Below are 17,995 nucleotides of genomic sequence, written 5' to 3' on the forward strand. Positions count from 1 at the left end.
TTCACATTATAAATGATGGTTAAGCATCAAGTTCAGCTTATTACATAACATATAAGCACTGTATCAACTACAACCAGTGACAACGATAAAATGATTTCAATGAGAGTAAAAATAAGTTAGGAGGATAAAATAATTGTGAAGAAAGGGTATCTGAACACTTATTTCATTAGTACCCTGGAGTTAATCCTCTTGGGCATCAGTAACATCTTGATTATTTATATTTAATTTATATAAAAGGTACCTCTTTATAATTCTTCATCTGCCAAAACATTATCTCTAAATCAGTCATTTCCTTTGTATTCTTAATCAGGGAATAACAGTTGTTTTTTCAGGGAGTAAGACAAGGGCTTCAGACTGTTCACACCCATGGATCCTTTGTGAGTAGGATATTTAGCCTACATTAGACACTGTGGCATATTGTGTTTTCCAATCATGGCCATATCAATATTCTACAACCCACATGCTCTTCTTACAATGTGATACTGACCCGTTCTCCAACATCAGGTGCAGTCTATGTTCCTTCCCCTTGAATCTGGGCAGGCCTGTGACTTCCAATGCTAGATCATAAAAAGCATTATGTATAGCTACACTGCTTCAGCCTACCCTTCATGTAGCAATATTTGTGTGTTTTCCCTTCCTTCCTCCCTCTTTTTTTCCGTCTCTCTCTGTCTCTCAGTATAGATGCCTTGGGAGCCGTAAGCCATAGGTTAAAAAAAATCTTGGATACCCTGAAGCTGCTGTGCTGCAAAGATTTCATGAGAAGGCTAAAAAGAACAGATATATAACAAGATATATGAGGCTTCCAAACACAGGTATCAAGGTAAGTGAGTGAGTGATCCTTTAAGATGATTCCAGGCCTCAGCCCCCAAGCAAACCTAGCTAACTCCAAATGAAACCAAGAAAAGCTATCTCTGAACCCTGGCCAGACAGCAGATTCATGAGCCAAGTAAGTTTAAACCACTAAGTTTGGGGATAATCTGTTACACAGCCCTAGTAATAACCTAAAAAGATACCAAGTTCAAACTTGAAGGAGAGCAGCTGATATTTTTTAAAGAGTTGGGTATAGGTGTTGAGTATTTTGTAAAAATAAAAGACTTCTGATGTCTTCTGTGGAAGATTTTATATTCTTTTTTCACAGTAATTCGTTTTTATTATTTTACCTATAAGTGGATTAGACTCAAAGTTAATAAATTATTTACCCTAATAAATATTCATGTATACTTCCATTAGGATGGACACAAAATATAATTTACCCTATCTTCAAAAAAAGGAGCTCTCTACTTCCCCTAAAAGCATAAACATATGAAATCTGGAAATTTATTAAAACTCTAAACAAGCATCAAAAGGTTTGAAAATCAAAGTACAGTAGACCCTTGAACAATTCAGGAGTTGGGGCACCAACCCCTGCGCAATTGAAAATTTGAGTAACTTTATAATCACCCTTATGTATCCATAGTTCCACATCCTCAGGTTCAACCAACCACAGATCGTGTAGTACTACAGTATTTATTTTTAAAACTTCTGTGTATAAGTGGACTGAAGCAGTTCAAATACATTGTGTTCGAGGACCAACTGTATATACATACAAACATTTATGAACAGGGACATAGACTATATATTATTTATAGTATAGAAAAAATACAAACAATGATAATAAAAGAACACAAATAAAATTACTGTAAAGACAAATAATGAGATACTGTACAGCAGTTATTAAAAAACATGTTCCAGAACAAATAAGAAATCATTTCCAATACAAGTAATAAAGAAAATCATATCTACAGAATGATCTCTCTTTTATAAGGCAAAAAAAAAATCCATATATGGAAAACAAATGTGAAAGGATATGCACAAAAACGTTTACCAGTGACTAGCTCTGAATGCTAATATAAGGAGTGATTTTTATTTTCATTTTTGTGTCTTCCTACAGTTTCCACGTTTTATTTTTTAATAGGACTATCACGCAACCATTAAAAGCAAGAAAAAATAAATAAACATTTAAAGCTCCAGAAAAACCTCTGCTGCAGCTTCCTGGTCAATAAATTACATATCTAAATCTCTCGGTCTAATATTGTATATGCGTGGCAAGCAGATTTTAGGTACAACTAACTACTCCGTCAAATTTTTCTACACTCACTTTTTTCTTAATGATTAAATCATAAAAATAATGTCTGTCTCTTTACAACAATCTGATCTATTCATAGACAAATTTTAATCATGATCTCAATTGTGTACAATCAACAGAGATTCTAAGCCACTAATGATTCTGCAAAGCCTATATTATAATTCCATTACAAGAATCAGAACGGACTCCTAATACTTTCAAATATTTTCAATACTCTCCTAATACTTTAAAGATCAAAATTTAATCTTTTAAGGCAAAAAACGGTTCTAAACCCCCTTCCCTTCAAGTTATACTTAAATACATTGACAGAACTCTAACAACTTCCCAAAAACAAAGCTCAAGAACATTTATTTTATTTTACTTACTAATGTTCAAATGTAATACTAAACAAGCCTTTCAGCAAATCAATTCACACAGTCACTTTGAGGTTCATTTTATACCTAATTCATTACAGTATGCCCTCAAAAACAGAATGCTATCAAAAGAAGATAATGGGTGGGGGGGTAAATATGCTGGATTCTATCGACAAGTTATGCATTGTTAACATATGCTCCTTACAAGCTGAAATGATCTCTGCCATAATCTTAATACAGAACTTCAGAACCTTAATCACTTATTTCTTCAGATACTACATAGACGTAGAATTATTATTTAGGGAAACTTTGGGGTCTGCTCAAAGATATGGCTATGACTTACCAAGGAAGAATGAAAGTCTTGGTTTTTAGTTTTCAGTATCGACCTCCTCATTTAAAAAGCCAAAGACTATGGATCTCCCCATTAGCAGAATTCAAAGTGTTCACACTCTTACTCTACATCTATCCAGAGATATAAGCTTTGAGTTAATCTAGTTCCAGCACCTATCAAAAGGCCAGGAATAATTAGTAGATAATGATGTTCCAAAGATTTAGCTACAAGGATAATAACTGCAGTACAATTTATAATTTTTAACTGAAAACAATTCAAAAATATAATGACAGGATAGTGGTTAAATTAACTGTGATACATCCCTACAGTTGAATATAATGTAGTCATTGAAAATGTTTACCACTGCTTCCCTGGTACTTATGCCTAGTATAGTGTCCAATACATGTTAAGTACCCAATAAGTATCTACTGAGCAATGCTTTAAACTTGATTTCAGAAAATGTTTATAATATATAATTAAGTAGAAAAAGTAAATAATAAAATAGTATTTTGTGGTTTTCAACCATTAATATTTAAATATTTGTTTATTATAGATAGATATACAGATACGCAGACAAATTAGTAGGATATACACTTCAGTGTTAATTTTAACTGTGTCCAGGTGGTATTCTTTTTGTTCAACTGAATTTTCTAATTTCTTCACAACAATCTAGTATTGATTTAGAAATATTTTTTTAAATACTTAAAATATATCAGAGTCTTGTCCCTATACCAATCAAAACTTCAATCCTTTCAGTGATTTATTTCCCTAGCTGCCTTGAGAGAAAAAGCAATACTATTAACTGCTAACAAGAATTTAATATGCCAATATTCTAAAAAAATTCTACATTTTTAAACAGTAGTACCACAACTTCATGTGCATATTATGGTTGAACAAATAAGAAAATGTAATGTAGATACTGAGAGACAGAAAAGTTAAAAATAAGCGAAGAAGGAGACTTCCCTGATGGTCCAGTGGCTAAGACTCCGCAGGGGGCCGGGGGTTTGATCCCTGGTCAGAGAACTAGATCCTGCATGCTGCAACTAAGAGTTCACATGCTGCAACTAAAGATCCCACGTGGCGCAACAAACATCTCGCGTGCCACAACTAAGACCCGGCACAGCCAAATAAATAAATATTAAAAAATAAATAAATAAGGAAAGAGGGCAGGCTAAAATAAGCCCTGTGGTATTGGATTGGAATCAGAAGTAACAGTACTGAACTCATAAGGGTTTCTTTAGATGTATAGATAAGCAGATAGAGAAATAAATACAGATATGTATGTATATGTATGAGTTAGTACACATATATTCTTCTAGTCCTGTTTATTGAGAGAGCCTAGAAATGATGACACCCCAGCAGCAATGAGCACATCTAGCACCCTGAGTTGGGTTTCTGAATACTATTCTTGAATTTAAAAAAACAGAGCTCCTCGGAAAGTATCTTATAGTACCAGAAAGTAAGGAAGAGCTCAAAAAAACAAACAAACAAACATAGGAGCATGTCAAAAGGGCACAAGAGCCATCCTGAAAGAACTTCCAATGCCAAAGCTGGAATACTTTGATCAACAAAACCAGTAATGACAGTAGTAGATTATAACACATAGAATAAAATAAATACCTATAAGTCCATGTTGATATATGTAAATAATTGAATAAATAAGTGAGACAAGAGGGACAGCTATCCATTCCAGAAGAATTTTAATAAATATAGAGGGAATGAAGAAAATAGAAAGTCACCAATAGAATATCGTATTTTAACTGTTGCAAGCAAGATCCACTGTTAAATGCTAAAACAGTGGGTGAAAGTTTAAGAAGAAACAGTATATTTGCATAGATTCAAAATATCTCTCCCAATACAAACTTCCAATTGTAAGATAAATAAGTACTAGGGATGTAACATACAACATGATAAAGAAATGAACACTGATGTACGTTATAAATAGAAGTTGTTAAAAGAATAAAACCAAAGAGTTCTCATCACAAGGGAAAAAATTTCTTTCTATTTCTTTAATGTTGTATCTATATGAGATGATGGATGTTCACTAAACCTACTGTGGTAATCATTTCATGATGTATGTAAGAAAAATCATTATATTGTACACCTTAAACTTATGGAGTGCTATATGTCAATTATACCTCAATAAAACTGGGAGAAAAAACACAAGATATCTCTCCCAAGATATCTATTTACTAAAGATAAAAAATAACTTTACAATGGAGTAACCACACAGACACCATCTTAACCAGGTGATCAAGACTGACATCACCAGTAATAAGACATACCATCATTATGTACCCCTGATAGGACAACTGAGAAGGGCACAACCCTTCTGTGGTATTGTTCTCAAAAAGCCACAACCTTAATCTAATCACACATGATTAGAAACATAAGACAAACCCAAACTTAAGGATTCAACAAAATATTGCCTAGTATTCTTTAAAAGTGTCATGGTCACGAAAGAAAAAAGACAAGAACTGTCATAGACTTAAGGAAATCAATGCAATGTGAGATCCTGAATTGGATCCTAAAACAGAAAAATGACATTAGTGAAAAAATTGAAGAAATTCAAATAATGTCTATAGTTTAAAATATACCCATGTTAACTTCTTTATGTTGATAACTGTACTATGGTTATGTAAGACATTAACACTGGGGGAAGCTGAGTGAAGGGTAGATGGAAACTGTACTATTTCTGTAAATTTAAAGTTACTTGAAAATTAACAGTTTTAAAAAACATTGCTGTACAACTAAAAATAAGAGAAATGTATTTAGTCAGTACACTCATAATACAAATTCATAATACAAATTATGAATTTCTAATGGTGGAGCTTCAGAGCAAGATGCATAAACCAATGTCCTAAAGCAAAGCATTTCACTTCACTGAAGGTATTAAGCAGAAAAGAAGTGGCAGTCAATAAGAGGTATTTAAAACCAGGTATACATACACACAAATAAACTCAAATTGGATTAAAGATCTAAATGGGGACTTCCCTGGTGGCCCAGTGGTTGAGAATCTGCCTGCCAATGCAGGGGACACGGGTTCGACCCCTGGTCCGTGAGGTTCCCACGTGCCACAGGACAACTAAGCCCGTGTGCCACAGCTCCTGAGCCTGCGCTCTAGAGCCCGCGAGCCACAATTACTGAGCCCGCATGCCACAACTACTGAAGCCCATGTGCCTAGAGCCGTGCTCCGCAACAAGAGAGGCCACTGCAATGAGAAGCCCATGCACCGGAATGGGAGTGGCCCCCGCTTGCCACAACAAGAGAAAGCCTGCGCACATCAATGAAGACCCAATGCAGCCAAAAATAAATAAATAAATAAATAAATAGGTTTTTTTGAAAAAGACCTAAATGTAAGGCCAGATACTATAAAATTCTTAGAGGAAAACATAGGCAGAACACTCTTGACATAAATAGCAGCGATATCTTTTGAATCCACCTCTTAGAGTAATGAAAATAAAAACAAACAAATGGGACCTAATTAAACTTAAAAACTTTTGCACAGCAAAGGAAATCATAAACAAAAAGACAACCCTCAAAATGGGAGAAAATATTCACAAATGAAGAGACCAACAAGGGATTAATCTCCAAAATATACAAACAGCTCGCGCAGCTCAATATCAAAAAAACAAACAGGGACTTCCCTGGCGGTCCAGTGGTTAAGACACCACGCTTCCAATGTAGGGGGCGGGGGTTCAATCTCTGGACAGGGAACTAAGATCCCACATGCCATGCGGTGTGGCCAAAATAATAATAATAATTTTTTTTAATGGGAGGAAGATCTAAATGTACATTTTTCTCATTTTCCAAAGACATACAGATGGCCAAAAAGCACAAGAAAAGATGATCAACATCACTAATTATTAGAGAAATGAAAATCAAAACTACAATGAGGTATCACCTCACACCAGTCAGAATGGCCATCATCAAAAAATCTACAAACAATAAATGCTGAAGAGGGTGTGGAGAAAAAAAGGGAACCCTCTTGAACTGTTGGTGGGAATGTAAACTGATACAGCCACTAAGGAGAACCGTATGGAGGTTCCTTAAAAAACTACAAATAGAACTACCATATGACCCAGCAATCCCGCTACTGGGCATATACCCTGAGAAAACCATAATTCAGGAAGAGCCATGTACCACAATGTTCATTGCAGCTCTATTTACAATAGCCAGGACATGGAAGCAACCTAAGTGTCCATCGACAGAGGAATGGATAAAGAAGATGTGGTACATATATATACAGTGGAATATTACTCAGCCATAAAAAAGAACAAAATAATGCCATTTGCAGTAACAAGGATGGACCTAGAGATTGTCACACTGAGTAAAGTAAGTCAGACAGAGAAAGACAAATATCATATGATATTGCTTATATGTGGCACCTAAAAACTGGTACAAATGAACTTATTTACAAAACAGAAATAGAGTCACAGATGTAGAAAACAAACTTATGGTTACTAGAAGAGAAAGGGGTGGGGGAGGGATAAACTGGGAGACTGGGATTGTCATATACACACTACTACACATAAAATAGATAACTAATAAGTTCCCTGTATAGCACAGGGAACTCTACTCCATACTCTGTAATGACCTACATGGGAAAAGAATCTAAAAAAGAGTAGATATATGTATAACTGATTTATTTGCTGTACACCTAAAACTAACACAACCTTGTAAATCAACTATACGCCAATAAAAATTCTTAAAAATCAAATACATAAATAAATAATAAAACTGGGTATAATAACAATGTAAATTTCTTTTTTAACTCCCTCATCTACCTCACTTAAGCTAAATCCAGAATTTTTTTGGCTGAATGGCACAGCTTGTGGGATCTTAGTTCCCCAACAAGGGATCGAACCCGGACCCACAGCAGTGAAAGCATGGAGTCCTAACCACTGAACCGCCTAGATTCCCTAAATCCAGAATTTTTTCTTTTTTTTTCTTTTTTTGGCTGTGTTGCTGCGCATGGGCTTTCTCTAGTTGCGGCGAGTGGGGGCTATTCTTTACTGTGGTGTGTGGGCTTCTCATGGCGGTGGCTTCTCTTGTTGCGGAACACAGGCTCTAGGATCACGGGCTTCAGTAGTTGTGGCACCCAGGCTCTAGAGTATAGGCTCAGTAGCTGTGGCGCACGGGCTTAGTTGCTCTGCGGCATGTGGGATCTTCCCAGACCAGGGATAGAACCCATGTCCCCTGCACTGGCAGGTGGATTCTTTTTTTTTTTTTTTTTTTCATCTTGCCCCGCCACTGGCAGGTGGATTCTTAACCACTGTGCCACCAGGGAAGTCCCAGAATTTTAAATGAAGAAACCACACCCCACAAATCTGAAGTAAGCCAAGGTAGAAAAAGAGTATCCAAAGCCATGCTCTCTGTATGGTCTTGTAAGGTGCTCTTGATTCCTCTCACAGCCCTCCTTTATGATTTCTTCTTGTCCCTCTTTGTTCCAAAAAATACACCAAATTAAAGTCCTCTGTTTATAATTAGAATGTGTCAGAGAAAAGTCTCTAATAAATTATTATAATGCAAATCAAGGTACTATGGCATTTAAATCACAAAATTCTATAGGAAAAAAGATTATCTTTCTAAAAACACAGATTAAATTTTTTTAAACACCTCTATGTAGGTAGAAACTTCATTTTACTTGTTTTGCTACTCTTGGCTTATATAAAAGAAATAAATAAATGAAAAAAAGTATGTTTAAAAGGACATACATACATATTCCAAACAGTAAATTTCAGCACATGACTTGAATACAACTCTTCAACATCTACAGTATCATAAGTGAATGAATCTCGGGTGCTCTAATATATTCAGTCATCAAAGAAATGAGTTCTGTTCTATATAAATCTAAAATAAGACTTGGAAAGTATACTGGAAAATTTTACAATGATTTAAACAAGGCTGGTCCCAGAAAGGGTTTCCTAGCTAACCCTTGGTTTATTAGGATATACCATTCCCAAAAAAACACTGATTAATTATGGATTTACAGTATTTTCCCTAAAATTTTATTAAAAAGACAAATACCAAAATACTTTCAATATTATTAACTCTAAAGATAATGCAAAGGTTAAGAGCAAAACTAATACATACCTTATGTAACTCCAAAGATGAAGGCTTTTTCCTTTTCCCTTCTGTGACAATTTCTACAAAGACATAGTAAAAATTATAATTTAACATTAAATGAGATAACATAACAGAATAAATCTTTTCAGTTATCTTTTGTTTCAAATTAGTTTCTTGTTACATTTACAATTTACATTGATACATTTTACAGAACCTGAAGGACTAAAGGTCAAAAATAATCAAAGAGTAGCAGATTCTCACAAAATTTCTCAATTAAACAATATACATATGATGACAACTGAAAAAAGAAAGCTGGTTCTAAGAACTCAGTAAGAAATTCCTTGGCAAAAATCCTAGTATCCAGGGACTTCCCTGGTGGTCCAGCGGTTAAGACTCCACGCTCCCAATGCAGGGAGCCTGGGTTCAATCCCTGGTCAGGGAACTAGATCCCACATGCCGTAACTAAAGATTCCTCATGCTGCAACTAAGACCTGACGCAGCCAAATAAATAAATAAATATTAAAAAAAAAAAAAAATCCTAGTATCCAGTAGGTCTTCGATTTATGTTGGTTGAACCATAAGACCAGATAAATTCTTATAATGGGGGGTGGGGGGCCACAGGGGAGGAGAACACAAGGTGAGGGCTACATATCTAAGCATTTATGCAACAGAGAACAGCTTAAGTCTTTCCTCACCAACCTTTTTGAGACTTCTACGGGATTTTCTTTTATGATTCTTTCATGCAGTCAACAAATAATTACTGAATGTCTATCATGTGTCTGGCACTGTGCTAGCCAGTGGGTATAGTGTAGTGAGCAAATTAAACACAGCCTAAGTCTTCCTGGAACTTACAATTCACTGAAATTTCTCACAAATTTCATAATAAAAATGAATGGTAGAGACCCACACAAATGTGATCACCTATTTATGACAAACACACCACTGCAATTCAGTGGAAAAGGGATGATCTTTTCCATGAGTAATGCTGACACATTTGATAACCAAACAAGGTAAACAAGTAATAAACATCACACTATATCAAAAATTCTTTTTAAATTGATCATAGATTTAAATGTCAAAGACAAATAAAGCTTCTAGAATAAAAATGAGGGGAATATCTTCATGAACTTGGGGTTCGCAAGGATCTCTCAAACAAGACTCAAGTAGTACTAATCCATAAAGGAAAGGATTAATAAACTCAACTTCATTAAAATTAAAAACTTCTGTTCACCAAACCTCATCATTGAGTGAGAAGGCAAACCACAGACTGGAAGATTATTTATAATTCATGTATCTATGTACAGCATGGTGACTATAGTTAATAATACTGTATAATACATATATCTGTCAAAGGATTCATAACCAGAACACATAAAGAACTCGTATAAAGCAAAGGCAAGACAACCCAATCTTCAAAATGGGAAAAAGCCTTGAATAGGTACTCCATAAAAAAGAATGTCCAAGTGGCCAATAAACATATGAAAATATGCTCAATTTCATTATTACTAGGGAAGTGTAAGAGAATACCATTACACAGCCCTTGGAAACGGTAAAATTAAAAAGAATGACAATACCAAGTATTGATAAGAGACTAGAAGTCTCATATATTGCTGGTGGGAGTGTAAACGAATACATCTACTTTGCCAGTCAGTATCTACTAAAGTTAAACACCTGCCTACTCAATGTCCAACAATTACATTTCTAGATATTTAATCAAGAGAAATGAGTGCCTGTGTCCACCAAAAGGCATGTATAAGAATGTTAAGTTATCTTTGTTCTTAATAGCCAAAAACTAAAAATAATCCAAATGTCCATCACAGGAGCATGGATAAACCTTTTCATACAATAGAAAACTACAAGCTTTGCACAGTGGCAGTATCATAGCCAACGAGGTGTATCCGAGGCGCAATTATTGCTAATTGAAAACTACATAGTAATAAAAAAGAATGAATTACTGCTGTGCACAACACGGATACATCTCACAGACATTACGTTCAGAAGAAAACAGATGCAGAAGAATGTATGATTCTATTTATGTGGAATTCAGGAACAGGTAAAACAAATCAGTTAGGATAGTGTGAGTACCCGAGCAGGGAAAAACTACTGACTGACTGGGATGGGATACAAGTTAGCCTTCTGAGATGCTGGAAATGTTCCGTATCTTGATCTAGGTGATAGTTATACAAGTGTATGTATACAAGTATAAAAAATCATCAAACTAAAGATATTGTACTGTGTCGTATGTAATATCTCAACTTAAAAATTAAAAAACCTTTAAAATAACAGTTATAACGAATGGGCTATAGCTTATCCAGAAATCTACATAGCTGAAATAATTTCTCTCATTTCATGAAAATAGCATGAATTTCACCATATGCATTTCCTCGAGCAATCACTGATGTAAAAATTACTTTAACTTCTATACTTAAGCTTTCAATAGATTTAAATAATTTTCAATAAAGTAGCATTTCTCAGACTACCAAAAATATATAACATTTAGATAAATGGTAAGAAAACCTTTCTTACATAAATTCACTTTCTAGTCAACTTTCAATTTAATAAAATATATGTATTTTTAAAAAAGGAATATCAGTTGCTTAAATCACAGACAAACTCATTGAGTTAAAAATGCTTCTATCCTATTTTGCAGAATGTTTGTACATTTCTTTTAGTGACTACTATTGTGACTTCCCAAAATTTTAGGGGTTCTATAACTGAGTTGCTCCATCTGATACTAGGTTGGTATTAGAGCATTTTAATAAATGATGCATCGCTGCTTGTGACTGTCTGGTATAGCACAGTGCTCTAGAGTAAAAATATTAAAGTCCAACAACCTAAATTTATATCTTGGCTTACTAGCTGTGATTTCTCTGAGACTCAGTGTCTCATCTCTAAAAAGGAGACAATATCCAGCTTTTCAATTGCCAAGATTAAAGTGACATAGTCTAGTCTCCCAAAAGAAATAAAAGCAAAAATAAACAAATGGGACCTAATCAAACTTAAAAGCTTTTGCACAGCAAAGGAAACCATCAACAAAATGAAAAGACAACCTACAGAATGGGAGAAAATATTTGCAAACAATGTGACTGACAAGAGCTTAATTTCCAAAATATACAAACAGCTCATACAACTCAATATCAAAAAAACAAAACAAAATAAAACAAAACAACCCAATCAAAAAACGGGCAGAAGACCTAAGTACACATTTCTCCATAGAAGACATGCAGATGGCCAAAAGGCACATGAAAAGATGCTCAATGTCGCTAATTATTAGAGAAATGGAAATCAAAACTACAATGAGGTATCAGCTCACACCAGTCAGAATAACTATCATGGAAAAGTCTACAAATAATAAATGCTGGAGAGGGTGTGGAGAAAAGGGAATCCTCCTACACTGTTGGTGGGAATGTAAGTTGGTACCGCCACTATGGAAAACAGTATGTGGGTTCCTTTAAAAACAAAAAATGGGGACTTCCCTGGTGGTCCAGTGGTAAAGAATCCTCCTTCCAATGCAGGGGACATGGGTTCGATCCCTAGTTGGGGCACTAAGATCCCACATGCCACGGGGCCACATCTACTGAGCTCACATGCCTCAAAGAGAGAGCCCACGTGTCACAAACTACAGAGTCCATGCGCTCTGGACCCCACACGCCACAATTACAGAGCCCATATGTCCTGGAACCCGCACACCACAACTAGAGAGAAGAGAAGCCTGAGCACCACAACAAAGACCCCACATGCTGCAACTAAGACCCAACACAGCCAAAATAAATAAATAAAATAAAATAAATATTTTTTTAAATAATTAAAAAATAAAAACTAAAACTGGAGGGGCTTCCCTGGTGGCGCAGTGGTTAAGAATCCACCTGCCAATGCAGGGGACACGGGTTCAAGCCCTGGTCCAGGAAGATCCCACATGCTGTGGAGCAACTAAGCCCATGCTCCACAGCTACTGAGCCTGTGCTCTAGAGCCCGTGAGCCACAACTACTGAAGCCCGCGTGCCACAACTACTGAAGCCCATGCACCTAGAGCCCGTGCTCTGTAACAAGAGAAGACACTGCAATGAGAAGCCCACGCACTGCAACGAAGAGTAACCCCCGCTCGCGGCAACTAGAGAAAGCCCGCGCGCAGCAACAAAGACCCAATGCAGCCAAAAATAATAAAATAAATAAATTAAATAAAAAAACAAACAAACAAAAAATAGAGCTACCGTGATTCAGCAATCCCACTCCTGGGCATATATCCAGAAAAGACGAAAACTCTAATTCAAAAAGATACATGCACCCCAATGTTCATAGCAGCACTATTTATAATAGCCAAGACATGGAAGCAACCTAAGTGTGTATCAACAGATGACTGGATAAAGAAGATGTGGTGTGTGTAGACACACACACACACACACACACACACATAAATATATATATATATACATATAATGGAATATTACTCAGCCATAAAAAAGAATGAAATATTGCCATTTGCAGCAACAAGAATGGACCCAGAGAATATCATATTAAGTGAAATGTCATAAAAAGATAAATATACGATATCACTTGTATGCAGAATGTAAAAATTAATACAAATGAATCTAAATACAAAACAGAAACAGACTCACAGACATAGAAAAAAAACTTATGGTTACCAAAGGGGAAAGAGAGTGGGCAGAACGATAAATTACAAGTATGGGATTAACAGATACAAACTACTATACATAAAATAGATAAGCAACAAGGATTTACTGTACAAAACAGGGAACAATATTCAATATCTTGTAATACCTATAATGGAAAATAATCTGAAAAACATATATACAGCTGAATCACTTTGCTGTACACCTGAAACAAACACAATAAATCAACTATATTTCAAAATAAAGGGAGATCATCTCCCTTTAGAGTATATCTGGCAAATACTGCAAATAAATGATAACTATTATTATTACAATATTTTATACTAAAATACCCCTCTTTAAGAAACCTTAATGTATTTACATTAGCATACAGAAAAATCACTCTAATTATTCCCATTATATATATATGTCAAATAATCAGAAAGCATGACTTTTTCTCAAGGAGCTTGTGGAACCATTCATTCATATATTACATAAACATTTATTTTAAACAACAGTAATTACCATTGCCAGGCACTATGCTAAGTACTTTACACAAATTATTTTATTTAATCTTACAAAAGTCTTGTGAGTTCAGTAATGGCATTATCTCCATTTTATAGATGAAGAATCTAGGTTTGAAAAATACAAATAACTTGCCCAAGGTCACCATGTTAATCCATCACTGGTCTGATTCCAGAGGTGGAATTCTTAACCAGAACACTCTAGGCATGCTGGATGCTACGGGGATAGGAAATGAATAAGAAAGCCCCTGTCACAGAGTTAACGGTATAAAAGCAGAGATTAAACAATTCAGCAAGCTAGAATATATGATGGAATCTGGCAAACATCACATAAGAGGCGCAAACACCCATGGAAATTCAAAAATAGGAATATTTTTTAAGTTTGAGTTAATTAGGAGATAGTTCTTGAAAAGGCACAATTGAACTGGGCTTTGAAGTAAGTTTTAGATAATAAGTTTTAGACAGGGAGAAATGGGTGGTAGGACAGTGCAATGCTAAGTGAAGCCAAGAAGTGAGTTATCAATCTAGGTATATGTGATGAAGCAGCTCACATTAGCCAGCCTCCTAAATTACTGAAGACTCACATTAGAGTTATACATCTGAGAGGCAGGTTTGAGACAGCACCATTACAGCAAAGTTCCAGTCTGAATCTTTAGAGCTACTCAGTCCTATACATAACCCACTCCCTGTGTTACCATATCCCCCCTCTAATCTACTTTCCAATCCTCTGCCTTGTATCACCAGGCTTGGGAATCACATTCACCACCCTAGATTCCAATCCCTACAGCTTATTACCTTGCTATTCTCTCATCTCTTAGGTAATGCCACTCTACCCTTTCCACTACATTTTTTTTTTAACTTGATCCTTGAGTACATGTCTTTTTAATATTCTCTTTGTTTTTCTTTTTATTGAGGTATAGTTTTCATCTACACTCTTCTCTAGCTCTTCCCCAGCCCACCAAATTCCTTTCCAAAGTCAATACAATTTCCTTAAATTCTGAATCTTCTCCTTGAACATTTCCTCCACCTCAGTTTAACTGAATCCTTTTTATTACATAATTATACATTATACATCTTTTTATTTACTACACTATTTTTTTAAGACTCTCTCAAGAATATTCTTCTCCCACTTATAAAAACAGGGGAAGGGATTAACAACCTCCTCCCCCTGCCACCACTTCCAATTAATATTCATCCTTATTGCAATAATTCCTCCTTTAAAATTCCCATAACTTGTATGTATTATTACCTCACCCATATTATAATTGCCATGTACTGACCCAAGACCCTTTCCAACATTCCTAGAATATTCTGATACTTGATTCATAGTTTTCCTCTCTATCATTAAAACCTACCATCATACCGAAGCTCTAAAACTTTCATAAATCAAATCACTCAATACAATGGACTCATCTTAATTTACTCTAGTCCAACAAACTTCTTCATATCACATTCCCATTTCAACAACGTGCATTCACAAATAGATTTAATAGGGTTACACTTCTCAAGCTCACAAATGTGAACCTCTCATTCTACAACATACTGTCCTTTAACCCTTCCATTTCCTCACTCGCACTGATCCCATTTTTTACCCCCACATCGTATAATACCCTTTAACCCTAAGTAAAACTAAATTCTTTTATTCCCCCCAAATTCTTGCTCCTAGACTGATTAGCACTGCTAAAGAAAATCATAATTGTAGTAACCACAACTGGTACTATCTACAGACGCACACGTGTTTTAACAAATACCTTTTCAAAATTAGTTAATAGTTCTTTTTTTTTTTTTTTTTTTTGCGGTATGCGGGCCTCTTACTGTTGTGGCCTCTCCCGTTGCGGAGTACAGGCTCCGGACGCGCAGGCTCAGCGGCCATGGCTCATGGGCATAGCCGCTTCACGGCCTGTGGGATCTTCCTGAACTGGGGCACGAACCCGTGTCCCCTGCATCGGCAGGTGGACTCTCAACCACTGCGCCACGACGGAAGCCCAACAGCTCTTCTATTCATCCCTAATTGACCTCCTACTCTATTTTGAGCTCCCAATACCACCTGAAAGTCCCTCTTTCTCAAAAGATGATCTTGCCTATTTCACTTAGAAGCCATGATTGCAATATCCTTAACTTCTCAAAATTTATCTATATCTTTATCCATCTTCCCACCTTTACACAAGTCTTATTTAACAAACTGTCCTGAGTCTATCCTCCCCCATTTCTTCTAAGACTTCACCCTATCAATTATCTCCTACCAGATATCGTTCTCTCTCCAGTGAACCCTTTCCCATGCCATACAAACCTGATTTTTATAGTCTTTTTTAAATAATCCTTTCTACTTAATTTCATACTCAAGTTTGTTCCAAAATCTTTAATGCACATCTCATCTTCTATTTCCTCACCACCACTCATTCATTTAGCCTCTTGAAATCTGGCTTTTGTCCCTATTGCTCTACTAAAATCAGTGGTTTAAAAAAAAAAAGTGACCTACTAATTGCCAAATCCAGCATCCTCATACTGCTTTAACTCTCTGATTTACATTGCATTCACTCTCCCTTGCTTCCCAAACCTATCATACTCCTTCTAATCTGCCTAACTGCTCACCAGTGTCTCTTCCTCCTTACTTTGAAATTAAATATATGTGATTCAAGATTTTTCTCACTCCATACTCTTTCTGTGGGTAATCCTATCCATTCCAATGGCTTCAGCTAACATCACTGCAAATAAAGTAGTTTTACCATGATTAATTGTAGATTCTGGTTTTGAACTTCAATTATGGTTCATCAGACACTGCATAATATGCAGCCATCACCTGGACCCACTGAAAAAAGAAAGGTGTATCATCATGGGACACTAGATCCTCAAGCTGAAACTGGGGGAGGAGGGAAGAGTTTCAAAATCAAGCAAGTCTGAAAAACACTGCATGTTCAATCTCTTGGAGAGGCAGAATGTATAGTAGCACAGCAAAAGCTCTGAAAAATCCTGCAGTAAATAAAATTTTCTTATAACTACAGTTGTCCCATTTATTTGTCCATCAAACCTTTTTTCCAAGTAAGATTCACTAACATCCTATGACAGTAAAAAAGATTTAAATTATATGTTTTGTAATCAGAAAGACCAGATTTTGAATCCTGGCTCTGCTTCTTGTATTGCTAACAGTTGCTTACCCTCCCTAAATTCCAGGTTCCTCATCTGTATATCAGAAATAATAATAACCACCTCAGAAGGTTTTCGAAAGAATTATAACATCTGTAAAATTCTTAGCATGCTGTTTAGTACCTAAGTACTAAAAAAACTTATCTATCCTTAACTGCAAATGAGAATGAACACAGATCTCCAAAGTTGTTGCCTGAACAGTTGATAACTTGAAATTTACTTCAACTTTCCTGTTTTAATTCAAAAATTCATTTGGAAGTTGTGATCTATGACTCTAATATATCTGTTATACTTTTGTTGTTAAACATTTCTAATGGTCATGCTCCCTTGAATGACCATTAGCACTTTATTATTTCATTCAACTGTCACTAGACCTGTCTCTGGTACCAATAATTTTTTATCTGTGTCCCCATCTAATTCACTGCTTTGATATGCTGGAAACCTGGAAATAGGATATTCATCTTTATTGGGGTAATAAATAACTTAAACACATAGATTCAGTATAATAGGAAGAAAGCCTTCAGAAGCTTCTCATGAGTGAACTTTAGCATACAAACCATGTGATTTCTCCTCTCATGCTTAGAGGTGTTTTATGCTTGATTCTTGATTCATGGTCACATTCCAGAAAAGTAGGGCAATCAGAGTTTTCGTGGTTCTTCTACTTACAGAATTTTTCTTTATTAACTCATTTAAAAACAATAACACAATGCATGTTAACGTAACTATTTTTTAAATAACTTTAGTTTCAAAACATTGAGAAGAATGGCATTATTTTACTTTTTGCAACTCTCTTTAACATCTGACTTAATAAAAGACAGATGATTTCCTCTATATGCTTC

General features: G+C 35.5%; 1 protein-coding gene and 1 pseudogene across 17 annotated transcripts in view; one reads left to right on the forward strand and one right to left on the reverse strand.

The window, feature by feature from the left end:
* The window catches only part of SENP7 (SUMO specific peptidase 7), a 171,631-nt gene that overhangs the window by 132,331 nt on the left and 21,305 nt on the right, over positions 1-17,995 (reverse strand). For 11 of the 17 annotated variants that reach the window (XM_027103625.1, XM_027103634.1, XM_027103614.1 and 8 more), the window contains 2 exons: positions 16,739-16,821; positions 8,906-8,958 (listed from right to left, as the gene is read on the reverse strand). In XM_027103625.1, coding sequence (XP_026959426.1) covers positions 8,906-8,958; positions 16,739-16,741 — 56 coding nt within the window. In that variant the 5' untranslated portion in view covers positions 16,742-16,821. Of the gene's footprint in view, positions 1-603; positions 765-8,905; positions 8,959-16,738; positions 16,822-17,995 lie in introns of those variants that run through there. The other 6 variants (XM_027103660.1, XM_027103675.1, XM_027103652.1 and 3 more) reach the window with 3 other exon arrangements.
* On the forward strand, positions 10,737-10,820 carry LOC113624031 (uncharacterized; annotated as a pseudogene).

This window comes from Aethalodelphis obliquidens, unplaced genomic scaffold (assembly GCF_003676395.1).
Source record: "Aethalodelphis obliquidens isolate GAN/ISIS:26980383/991018 unplaced genomic scaffold, ASM367639v1 scaffold1, whole genome shotgun sequence".
Lineage (NCBI taxonomy): Eukaryota > Metazoa > Chordata > Mammalia > Artiodactyla > Delphinidae > Aethalodelphis > Aethalodelphis obliquidens.